The sequence below is a fragment of the Bombina bombina genome, chromosome 7 (assembly GCF_027579735.1).
Source record: "Bombina bombina isolate aBomBom1 chromosome 7, aBomBom1.pri, whole genome shotgun sequence".
NCBI classification, from domain to species: Eukaryota; Metazoa; Chordata; class Amphibia; order Anura; family Bombinatoridae; genus Bombina; species Bombina bombina.
The window spans coordinates 591975807-591989183 of NC_069505.1; the positions used below are offsets into that span (position 1 = coordinate 591975807).

A 13377-nucleotide genomic window follows, 5' to 3' on the forward strand; every position below is an offset into this window, starting at 1 on the left:
TTTGCACGACTACAAGCTAAAAGATTAGAATTAGCGACAATTATGAATAAGGCGTCTATTAGGGCAGCCCATAGACTGAAGTCACAATACTTTCTGTACTCTAATAAACCAGATAAATACTTGGCGCATAAGCTAAGGGAAAAAACTAAAACTTTCACTATACCGTACCTTCAGAAAACAGATGGGAAATGTACCTCAAATCCCCAAGAGATAGCCGACAGTTTTGCCCAATATTATGCACATCTTCATGATGGGGAAAAAAACAATACACAATGACCGGACAAAACAACTTTTGACTAGGTTCCTAGATGGGGCTAAGCTTAAATCTTTAGATAAAGACACTAGTGAGGAGTTAAATGCTGGGGTCACGACAAGGGAGGTCCTCAATGCCATTAAAGAACTTAAGCCAGGAAAAGCGGCGGGTCCTGATGGGTTTCCGGGTAAATATTACCAACTTTTTAAATCAATTTTAATACCACATGTAGTGACATTTTGTAATGATATTTTACAAGGAAAAGAAATCCCTCGAGAAATCTTACAGACCAAAATTGTGGTTATACCTAAACCAGGAAGAAACCCAAAACTATGCCAGAGCTACAGGCCTATATCCCTAATCAATAAAGACATTAAGATTTTCACCAAAATTCTAGCAAATCGACTCAAATTACATTTACCAACTTTGATCCACCCAGATCAGGTTGGGTTTATTTCGGATAGAGAGGCCCCAGATAACACGAGGCGCATGATCTCCCTGGTTGAATACCTTAGCAAAACAAGAACGCCTTTTCTGGTCCTATTGTTGGACGCGGAGAAGGCGTTCGACAGAATAGATTGGGATTTTATGTTGGAAGTCTTAGCTAGAATGGGCTTTCATGGCCCATTTGTTCAGGCCATCAAAAGCATTTACTCTCATCCTACAGCTTATATCAGGGCAGCAGGGTATCAGTCGAAACTCATAGATATTCTAAATGGAACGAGACAGGGCTGCCCTCTCTCGCCACTTATTTGCGCTTTGCATAGAACCGTTGGCAGCAACAATTCGCCTGACCCCAGATATACATGGAGTTTTAGTAAGAGGGTATGAATTTAAAGTGTCCTTATTCGCAGACGATGTTCTCCTTACGCTAACCAAGCAGTTGGTGTCTCTCTCAAACCTATATCGGGTACTACAAGATTACTCTGACATCTCGGGGTACAAAGGTCAATCTAGAAAAATGTGAAGCTATCCCTATTGCCCTCCCCAATCACACTAAAAAGATCATTGAAACTAACTTTGAATTCTCATGGGCTAAAGAAGCGATCAAATATCTTGGGATCAAAATGTCAAATAACATAATGGAACTTTACAAATTGAATTATATCCCTTTATATAAAGCAATTAGAAAAGATGTAAGAACGTGGAAATCAGGAGGTTTCTCCTGGTATGGCCGATTATCGGCCATTAAAAAGAATATTCTCCCAAAGTTGTTGTATCTTTTTCGGGCCCTCCCAATTAAAGTCTTCTTGATGGATCTCAATAAACTACAAACAGACCTGGTGGGTTTTCTGAAAGGTAACAAAAAAGCTAGAATTCCCTCCCGAATCCTACTGCAACATAGGCAATTGGGAGGGGTGGGGGTACCAAACTTGATAAACTATTATCAAGCGGCAAGATTGGCACAAACTACCCTAATGAGCAAAAAAACAGACAACTTGGTGTGGGTGTGGGTAGAGACACTGATGGCAGGCTATAAACACCAGGATGATATACTTTGGGAACAACCGGGACAACCCCTTAAGGAGGCTTCTACCTCGGGACTCACTATAGAAATGATGCAGGGTTGGACTTCAATGTCCAGATCTTTGCATCTGATTCCAGCAGATTTGGTGGCGAGGGCAGTTAGGATCCTCTTGAGTCCGGATTTACACGCGCAGATCGGGAAGTGGGAAAATAAAGGTCTTTATAGGGTAGCGGACTTTCTACACAAAGGTAAAATAGCTACATTTCAACAAATACAAGAGAAAATAATGCCAGATAAACTGCAGTGGTTCTTATACCTACAAGTAGCTTCAGCTATCACCAAATTTAGCCCCCGAAGCTCTAGACAAAGCTTGATAACTCTAGAACATTTTTGTAATACAAACCTACGACACAAAAAACTAAATTTCCCACATATATTTAACACTATAGAAAGCTAAGAACACCTCTAAAAAAATCCCTAATGGAGAGATGGGAATTGGATATAAATAAAGTATATTCAAAAGAAGAATGGGAGGTGATCTTGCATACATCTAGTAAGGGATTAATTAGTGCAGACTTTAGGGAGAACTGTATTAAAACTACCTTTAGGTGGTATCTTACCCCTATAATCACTTCTCACTATACCCAGCATAATAATAAACACTGTTACAGGGGATGTATTGAAACGGGGACGTACATCCACATGTGGTGGGACTGTCCTGAGGTTAAGCAAGTGTGGTCTAAACTATCTGATTTACTGAGTGGGGTGCTCTCTGAGAATATTACCCTAACGGCATCTCAAGCACTACTAAATGAACACATAAAGCCATTTAACGCAGCTACCAACACATTCATACACATCTTGTGTACAGCCACTAGAATATGTGTTGCACGGTATTGGAAGACAGGGATACCCTCATGGGGGGAGGTGAGGGAAAAGATTCAAACCACATACAAAATGTCAGAATCGGCAGCTTTTATGCAAAATAATCAAGACCAATTCTTAAAGATATGGAACTACTGGATTTTGAAGGGGTATTAGAAAGACACAGGAGCAGATGTATGATATCTTGACTTTAGGGAGTACGGACTATTAGTAAGATTTGAGTCCTGACATGTGACATTCATTGCCTAAAGAGGCCCAAATTTTGTTTAAGACAGAGGGGGGCTCCTTTCCCGGATCTGCTGGAGGAGGATTATTGAGACAGGCAAGTTGGATTCAGTTTAATTGTTTATTTTTGTTATTAAAATGTATGGTTGGAGGGTCTAAACAAAATTAAAAGGATGCGCAGGGAGAGGGGATAGGATAGAATGTTTGACGTCTTTTCCCTTTTGTTGCATCCTCCTTTCTTCTATAATATTTTTTGCTGTATAATCAGACACACTGAACTGCAAGTCTTTTGGACTAATTAATGTAGCAACGTTTGTTCAATCTGAACGTTCTTTGGCTTTTAGGTATCACCTCGGCAGAAGAGCAACGATTGTTGGACTGGAGATCTCTTACAGAGGTCAAGGGGGGTGTTATGGTTCTTAATGTTGAACAATATGATCTGTAACTTTTGTGTGTTCTGCAATAAAAATAATTTCAACTAAAACAAACAATTTTTTTAAAGCTATCTTAAATCGGGTTTTTGCAAAAAAATTTACCAATCTGTTTCCATTTTTGGTATTATGGAGCTCAATGCTTCAGAGATAAAAGGTGCACACAACTATATGGTACATACACATTTATATAGTTTCTTTTCCTTCTCTCCCCTTCTTATTCCAGTATAGATCTATAGTGCATATATATTTATATTGTTTCTTTCCCGTCTCATTCCAGTATAGATCTATGGTGCGTATATATTTATACCGTTTCTTTCCTTTCTCTCCCCTTCTTATTCCAGTATAGATCTATAGTGCATAATATTTATATTGTTTCTTTCCCGTCTCATTCCAGTATAGATCTATGGTGCGAATATATTTATACCGTTTCTTTCCCGTCTCTCCCCTTCTTATTCCAATATAGGTCTATGATGCGTAATATTTATACAGTTTCTTTCCCTTCTCTCCCCTTCTTATTCCAGTATAGATCTATAGTGCGCATATATTTATACCTTTTCTTTCCCTTCTCTCCCCTTCTTATTCCAGTATAGATCTATGGTGCGTATATATTTATACCGTTTCTTTCCCTTCTCTCCCCTTCTTATTCCAGTATAGATCTATAGTGAGCATATATTTATACCGTTTCTTTCCCGTCTCTCCCCTTCTTATTCCAGTATAGATCTATAGTGCGCATATATTTATACCGTTTCTTTCCCTTCTCTCTCCTTCTTATTCCAGTATAGATCTATAGTGCGTACATATTTATACCGTTTCTTTCCCTTCTCTCTCCTTTTTATTCCAGTATAGATCTATAGTGCTTATATATTTATACCGTTTCTTTCCCTTCTCTCTCCTTTTTATTCCAGTATAGATCTATAGTGCGTACATATTTATACCGTTTCTTTCCCTTCTCTCTCCTTTTTATTCCAGTATAGATCTATAGTGCTTATATATTTATACCGTTTCTTTCCCTTCTCTCTCCTTTTTATTCCAGTATAGATCTATAGTGCGTAATATTTATACCGTTTCTTTCCCTTCTCATTCCAGTATAGATCTATGGTGCGTATATATTTATACCGTTTCTTTCCCTTCTCATTCCAGTATAGATCTATAGTGCGTATATATTTATACCGTTTCTTTCCCTTCTCTCCCCTTCTTATTCCAGTATAGATCTATAGTGCGTATATATTTATACAGTTTCTTTCCCTTCTCTCCCCTTCTTATTCCAGTATAGATCTATAGTGCGTATATATTTATACCGTTTCTTTCCCTTCTCTCCCCTTCTTATTCCAGTATAGATCTATGGTGCATATATATTTATATTGTTTCTTTCCCTTCTCTCCCCTTCTTATTCCAGTATAGATCTATAGTGCGTACATATTTATACTGTTTCTTTCCCTTCTCTCTCCTTCTTATTCCAGTATAGATCTATGGTGCATATATATTTATACCGTTTCTTTCCCGTCTCTCCCCTTCTTATTCCAGTATAGATCTATAGTGCGCATATATTTATACCGTTTCTTTCCCTTCTCTCTCCTTCTTATTCCAGTATAGATCTATAGTGCGTACATATTTCTACCGTTTCTTTCCCTTCTCTCTCCTTTTTATTCCAGTATAAATCTATAGTGCGTAATATTTATACCGTTTCTTTCCCGTCTCTCCCCTTCTTATTCCAATATAGGTCTATGATGCGTAATATTTATACAGTTTCTTTCCCTTCTCTCCCCTTCTTATTCCAGTATAGATCTATAGTGCGCATATATTTATACCGTTTCTTTCCCTTCTCTCCCCTTCTTATTCCAGTATAGATCTATGGTGCGTATATATTTATACCGTTTCTTTCCCTTCTCTCCCCTTCTTATTCCAGTATAGATCTATAGTGAGCATATATTTATACCGTTTCTTTCCCGTCTCTCCCCTTCTTATTCCAGTATAGATCTATAGTGCGCATATATTTATACCGTTTCTTTCCCTTCTCTCTCCTTCTTATTCCAGTATAGATCTATAGTGCGTACATATTTATACCGTTTCTTTCCCTTCTCTCTCCTTTTTATTCCAGTATAGATCTATAGTGCTTATATATTTATACCGTTTCTTTCCCTTCTCTCTCCTTTTTATTCCAGTATAGATCTATAGTGCGTAATATTTATACTGTTTCTTTCCCTTCTCTCCCCTTCTTATTCCAGTATAGGTCTATGGCACATATATATTTATACCGTTTCTTTCCCTTCTCATTCCAGTATAGATCTATGGTGCGTATATATTTATACCGTTTCTTTCCCTTCTCATTCCAGTATAGATCTATAGTGCGTATATATTTATACCGTTTCTTTCCCTTCTCTCCCCTTCTTATTCCAGTATAGATCTATAGTGCGTATATATTTATACAGTTTCTTTCCCTTCTCTCCCCTTCTTATTCCAGTATAGATCTATAGTGCGTATATATTTATACCGTTTCTTTCCCTTCTCTCCCCTTCTTATTCCAGTATAGAACTATGGTGCATATATATTTATACCGTTTCTTTCCCTTCTCTCCCCTTCTTATTCCAGTATAGAACTATGGTGCATATATATTTATACCGTTTCTTTCCCTTCTCTCCCCTTCTTATTCCAGTATAGATCTATAGTGCATATATATTTATACCGTTTCTTTTCCTTCTCTCCCCTTCTTATTCCAGTATAGATCTAATGGTGCATATATATTTATACCGTTTCTTTCCCTTCTCTCCCCTTCTTATTCCAGTATAGATCTATGGTGCTTATATATTTATACCGTTTCTTCCCTTCTCTCCCTTTCTTATTCCAGTATAGATCTATGGTGTGTATATATTTATACCGTTTCTTTCCTTCTCTCCCCTTCTTATTCCAGTATAGATCTATGGTGCATATATATTTATACCGTTTCTTTCCCTTCTCTCCCCTTCTTATTCCAGTATAGATCTATGGTGCTTATATATTTATACCGTTTCTTTCCCTTCTCTCCCCTTCTTATTCCAGTATAGATCTATGGTGCATATATATTTATACCGTTTGTTTCCCTTCTCTCCCCTTCTTATTCCAGTATAGATCTATGTGCATATATATTTATACCGTTTCTTTCCCTTCTCTCTCCTTTTTATTCCAGTATAGATCTATAGTGCGCATATATTTATACTGTTTCTTTCCCTTCACTCCCCTTCTTATTCCAGTATAGATCTATGATGCGTATATATTTATACTGTTTCTTTCCCTTCTCTCCCCTTCTTATCCCAGTATAGATCTATGGTGCATATATATTTATACTGTTTCTTTCCCTTCTCTCCCCTTCTTATCCCAGTATAGATCTATGGTGCATATATATTTATACTGTTTCTTTCCCTTCTCTCCCCTTTTTATTCCAGTATAGATCTATGGTGCGTATATATTTATACAGTTTCTTTCCCTTCTCTCCCCTTTTTATTCCAGTATAGATCTATGGTGCATATATATTTATACCGTTTCTTTTCCTTCTCTCTCCTTTTTATTCCAGTATAGATCTATGGTGCATATATATTTATACCGTTTCTTTCCCTTCTCTCCCCTTCTTATTCCAGTATAGATCTATGGTGCATATATATTTATACAGTTTCTTTCCCTTCTCTCCCCTTTTTATTCCAGTATAGATCTATGGTGCGTATATATTTATACTGTTTCTTTCCCTTCTCTCCCCTTCTTATTCTAGTAAAGATCTATGGTGCGTATATATTTATACCGTTTCTTTCCCTTCTCTCCCCTTCTTATTCCAGTACAGATCTATAGTGCGTACATATTTATACCGTTTCTTTCCCTTCTCTCCCCTTCTTATTCCAGTATAGATCTATAGTGCGTATATATTTATACCGTTTCTTTCCCTTCTCTCCCCTTCTTATTCCAGTATAGATCTATAGTGAGTATGTATTTATACCGTTTCTTTCCCTTCTCTCCCCTTCTTATTCCAGTATAGATCTATAGTGCGTATATATTTATACCGTTTCTTTCCCTTCTCTCCCCTTCTTATTCCAGTATAGATCTATAGTGAGTATGTATTTATACCGTTTCTTTCCCTTCTCTCCCTTCTTATTCCAGTATAGATCTATGGTGCGTATATATTTATACCGTTTCTTTCCCTTCTCTCCCCTTCTTATTCCAGTATAGATCTATGGTGCGTATATATTTATACCGTTTCTTTCCCTTCTCTCCCCTTCTTATTCCAGTATAGATCTATGGTGCGTATATATTTATACTGTTTCTTTCCCTTCTCTCCCCTTCTTATTCTAGTATAGATCTATGGTGCATATATATTTATACCGTTTCTTTCCCTTCTCTCCCCTTCTTATTCCAGTATAGATCTATGGTGCATATATATTTATACCGTTTCTTTCCCTTCTCTCCCCTTCTTATTCCAGTATAGATCTATGGTGCATATATATTTATACCGTTTCTTTCCCTTCTCTCCGCTTCTTATTCCAGTATAGATCTATGGTGCGTATATATTTATACCGTTTCTCTCCCCTTCTTATTCTAGTATAGATCTATGGTGCGTATATATTTATACCGTTTGTTTCCCTTCTCTCCCCTTCTTATTCCAGTATAGATCTATGGTGCGTATATATTTATACCGTTTCTTTCCCTTCTCTCCCCTTCTTATTCCAGTATAGATCTATGGTGCGTATATATTTATACCGTTTCTTTTCCTTCTCTCCCCTTCTTATTCCAGTATAGATCTATGGTGCATATATATTTATACCGTTTCTTTCCCTTCTCTCCCCTTCTTATTACAGTATAGATCTATGGTGCATATATATTTATACTGTTTCTTTCCCTTCTCTCCCCTTCTTATTCTAGTAAAGATCTATGGTGCGTATATATTTATACCGTTTCTTTCCCTTCTCTCCCCTTCTTATTCCAGTATAGATCTATGGTGCGTATATATTTATACCGTTTCTTTCCCTTCTCTCCCCTTCTTATTCCAGTATAGATCTATGGTGCGTATATATTTATACCGTTTCTTTCCCTTCTCTCCCCTTCTTATTCCAGTATAGATCTATGGTGCGCATATATTTATACCGTTTCTTTCCCTTCTCTCTCCTTCTTATTCCAGTATAGATCTATAGTGCGTATATATTTATACCGTTTCTTTCCCTTCTCTCCCCTTCTTATTCCAGTATAGATCTATGGTGCATATATATTTATACCGTTTGTTTCCCTTCTCTCCCCTTCTTATTCCAGTATAGATCTATAGTGCGCATATATTTATACCGTTTGTTTCCCTTCTCTCCCCTTCTTATTCCAGTATAGATCTATGGTGCGTATATATTTATACCGTTTCTTTCCCTTCTCTCCCCTTCTTATTCCAGTATAGATCTATGGTGCATATATATTTATACCGTTTCTTTTCCTTCTCTCCCCTTCTTATTCCAGTATAGATCTATGGTGCATATATATTTATACCGTTTCTTTCCCTTCTCTCCCCTTCTTATTACAGTATAGATCTATGGTGCATATATATTTATACCGTTTCTTTTCCTTCTCTCCCCTTCTTATTCCAGTATAGATCTATGGTGCATATATATTTATACCGTTTCTTTTCCTTCTCTCCCCTTCTTATTCCAGTATAGATCTATAGTGAGTATGTATTTATACCGTTTCTTTCCCTTCTCTCCCCTTCTTATTCCAGTATAGATCTATGGTGCGTATATATTTATACCGTTTCTTTCCCTTCTCTCTCCTTTTTATTCCAGTATAGATCTATAGTGCGCATATATTTATACTGTTTCTTTCCCTTCACTCCCCTTCTTATTCCAGTATAGATCTATGATGCGTATATATTTATACTGTTTCTTTCCCTTCTCTCCCCTTCTTATTCCAGTATAGATCTAGAGTGTGTATATATTTATACCGTTTCTTTCCCTTCTCTCCCCTTCTTATTCCAGTATAGATCTATGGTGCATATATATTTATACCGTTTCTTTCCCTTCTCTCCCCTTTTATTCCAGTATAGATCTATGGTGCGTATATATTTATACCGTTTCTTTCCCTTCTCTCCCCTTCTTATTCCAGTATAGATCTATGGTGCGTATATATTTATACCGTTTCTTTCCCTTCTCTCCCCTTCTTATTCCAGTATAGATCTATGGTGCGTATATATTTATACCGTTTCTTTCCCTTCTCTCCCCTTCTTATTCCAGTATAGATCTATGGTGCATATATATTTATACCGTTTCTTTCCCTTCTCTCCCTTCTTATTCCAGTATAGATCTATGGTGCATATATATTTATACCGTTTTCTTTCCCTTCTCTCCCCTTCTTATTCCAGTATAGATCTATGGTGCATATATATTTTATACCGTTTCTTTCCCTTCTCTCCCTTCTTATTCTAGTAAAGATCTATGGTGCGTATATATTTATACAGTTTCTTTCCCTTCTCTCTCCTTTTTTATTCCAGTATAGATCTATGGTGCTTAATATTTATTACCGTTTCTTTCCCTTCTCTCCCCTTCTTATTCTAGTAAAGATCTATGGTGCGTATATATTTATACCGTTTCTTTCCCTTCTCTCTCCTTTTTATTCCAGTATAGATCTATGGTTGCATATATATTTATACCGTTTCTTTCCCTTCTCTCTCCTTTTTATTCCAGTATAGATTCTATGGTGCGCATTATATTTATACTGTTTCTTTCCCTTCTCTCCCCTTCTTATTCTAGTAAAGATCTATGGTGCGTATATATTTATACCGTTTCTTTCCCTTCTCTCCCCTTCTTATTCCAGTATAGATCTATGGTGCGTACATATTTATACCGTTTCTTTCCCTTCTCTCCCCTTCTTATTCCAGTATAGATCTATGGTGCGTATATATTTATACCGTTTCTTTCCCTTCTCTCCCCTTCTTATTCCAGTATAGATCTATGGTGCATATATATTTATTACCGTTTCTTTCCCTTCTCTCCCCTTCTTATTCCAGTATAGATCTATGGTGCATATATATTTATACTGTTTCTTTCCCTTCTCTCCCCTTCTTATTCTAGTAAAGATCTATGGTGCGTATATATTTATACCGTTTCTTTCCCTTCTCTCCCCTTCTTATTCCAGTATAGATCTATGGTGCGTATATATTTATACCGTTTCTTTCCCTTCTCTCCCCTTCTTATTCCAGTATAGATCTATGGTGCATATATATTTATACCGTTTCTTTCCCTTCTCTCCCCTTCTTATTCCAGTATAGATCTATAGTGAGTATGTATTTATACCGTTTCTTTCCCTTCTCTCCCCTTCTTATTCCAGTATAGATCTATGGTGCGTATATATTTATACCGTTTCTTTCCCTTCTCTCCCCTTCTTATTCCAGTATAGATCTATGGTGCATATATATTTATACCGTTTCTTTTCCTTCTCTCCCCTTCTTATTCCAGTATAGATCTATGGTGCATATATATTTATACCGTTTCTTTCCCTTCTCTCCCCTTCTTATTCCAGTATAGATCTATAGTGCGCATATATTTATACCGTTTCTTTCCCTTCTCTCCCCTTCTTATTCCAGTATAGATCTAGAGTGCGTATATATTTATACCGTTTCTTTTCCTTCTCTCCCCTTCTTATTCCAGTATAGATCTATGGTGCTTATATATTTATACCGTTTCTTTCCCTTCTCTCCCCTTCTTATTACAGTATAGATCTATGGTGCGTATATATTTATACCGTTTCTTTCCCTTCTCTCCCCTTCTTATTCCAGTATAGATCTATGGTGCGTATATATTTATACCGTTTCTTTTCCTTCTCTCCCCTTCTTATTCCAGTATAGATCTATGGTGCGTATATATTTATACCGTTTCTTTCCCTTCTCTCCCCTTCTTATTCCAGTATAGATCTATGGTGCATATATATTTATACCGTTTCTTTCCCTTCTCTCCCCTTCTTATTCCAGTATAGATCTATGGTGCATATATATTTATACCGTTTGTTTCCCTTCTCTCCCCTTCTTATTCCAGTATAGATCTATGGTGCATATATATTTATACCGTTTGTTTCCCTTCTCTCCCCTTCTTATTCCAGTATAGATCTATGGTGCATATATATTTATACCGTTTCTTTCCCTTCTCTCCCCTTCTTATTCCAGTATAGATCTATGGTGCATATATATTTATACCGTTTCTTTTCCTTCTCTCTCCTTTTTATTCCAGTATAGATCTATGGTGCATATATATTTATACCGTTTCTTTCCCTTCTCTCCCCTTCTTATCCCAGTATAGATCTATGGTGCATATATATTTATACCGTTTCTTTCCCTTCTCTCCCCTGTCTTATTCCAGTATAGATCTATGGTGCATATATATTTATACCGTTTCTTTTCCTTCTCTCCCCTTCTTATTACAGTATAGATCTATAGTGCTTATATATTTATACCGTTTCTTTTCCTTCTCTCCCCTTCTTATTCCAGTATAGATCTATGGTGCATATATATTTATACCGTTTCTTTCCCTTCTCTCTCCTTTTTATTCCAGTATAGATCTATGGTGCATATATATTTATACCGTTTCTTTCCCTTCTCTCCCCTTCTTATCCCAGTATAGATCTATGGTGCATATATATTTATACCGTTTCTTTCCCTTCTCTCCCCTTCTTATTCCAGTATAGATCTATGGTGCATATATATTTATACCGTTTCTTTTCCTTCTCTCCCCTTCTTATTACAGTATAGATCTATAGTGCTTATATATTTATACCGTTTCTTTTCCTTCTCTCCCCTTCTTATTCCAGTATAGATCTATGGTGCATATATATTTATACCGTTTCTTTCCCTTCTCTCTCCTTTTATTCCAGTATAGATCTATAGTGCTTATATATTATACCGTTTCTTTCCTTCTCTCCCCTTCTTATTCCAGTATAGATCTATAGTGCGTATATATTTATACCGTTTCTTTTCCTTCTCTCCCCTTCTTATTACAGTATAGATCTATGGTGCGTATATATTTATACCGTTTCTTTCCCTTCTCTCCCCTTCTTATTCCAGTATAGATCTATAGTGCGTATATATTTATACCGTTTCTTTTCCTTCTCTCCCCTTCTTATTACAGTATAGATCTATGGTGCGTATAAATTTAACTGTGCCTCATTCGAAACTGCTTGTGAAAATGTTAAGCATCATACTTACATTGCTGTAGATGTTCGCCCTTATACATTGGCTTGAGGTGGTCTTCCATAGGCGGATGGTGTTATCTGAAGAGCAAGTTAGGAATGACCCAGTTGGTGGCAGTCGATTGTCTTTTACCATTGGGAAGATCTAAAAATATAATAAAACCCCATGCAAAGCATTTGTTATGTAATTCTTAAACACAACAGATGATCTGTTATTTCTTGCAAGCCTCCTCCCCAAAAAGGCAGCGTTCATCAGCAAGGGTTTGACATTTTGTTTGAAAGCTGTTTCAGCATTTGCACATCTATCATTAATGAATTAAATTAAATGTTCATGATTCAGACAGAGCATAAAACTTTAAATAACTTTCCAATTTGCTTCTATTATCAAATTTACTTCAATTTTTTGGTAACTTTTTATTGATGGTCATACCTAGATATGCTCATGAGCATGCACGTATCGTGAGCACTATGCGGTAGCAGTGTTTGTAAAAATGTTTCTAACAATGTTATACATTGTTGAACACTAGAGGAAAAAATATTGAATGCAATATTGTTGAGCCTATCAAGTTACAATCTTCCAACAAAGGATACAAAGAGAATGAATCAATTTGATATTAAAAGTAAATTGGAAAGTTGTTTAAAATTGCTCTATGCAAATTTAAAACTTTAATTTTGACTTTCATGCCTCTTAAACAGTATGGAAAAACTATGCAAAACAGCCAGCACACAATTGTCTTAAAGAGTGCTCACTGGCAGTTGCTGCACTTATGTTCAATGCAACATAAAGGGCCCAAAATTATCATTTCGCAGGCAGACAGTTGCCACATTTATTAAAGCGACATAAAAAGGAAATTTATGCTCAACTGATAAATTGATTTCTTCTAAGATACGACAAGTCCACTGATTCATCCTTTACTTGTGGGATATTATCCTCCTGCTAACAG

At 36.4% G+C, this 13377-nt stretch overlaps 1 protein-coding gene across 1 annotated transcript in view; it reads right to left on the minus strand.

Moving 5' to 3' along the window:
* LOC128636624 (WD repeat-containing protein 62-like) overlaps window positions 1–13377 on the minus strand; it is a 368449-nt gene that overhangs the window by 308943 nt on the left and 46129 nt on the right. The window contains 1 exon segment of the mRNA XM_053689615.1: window positions 12450–12578. Coding sequence (XP_053545590.1) covers window positions 12450–12578 — 129 coding nt within the window.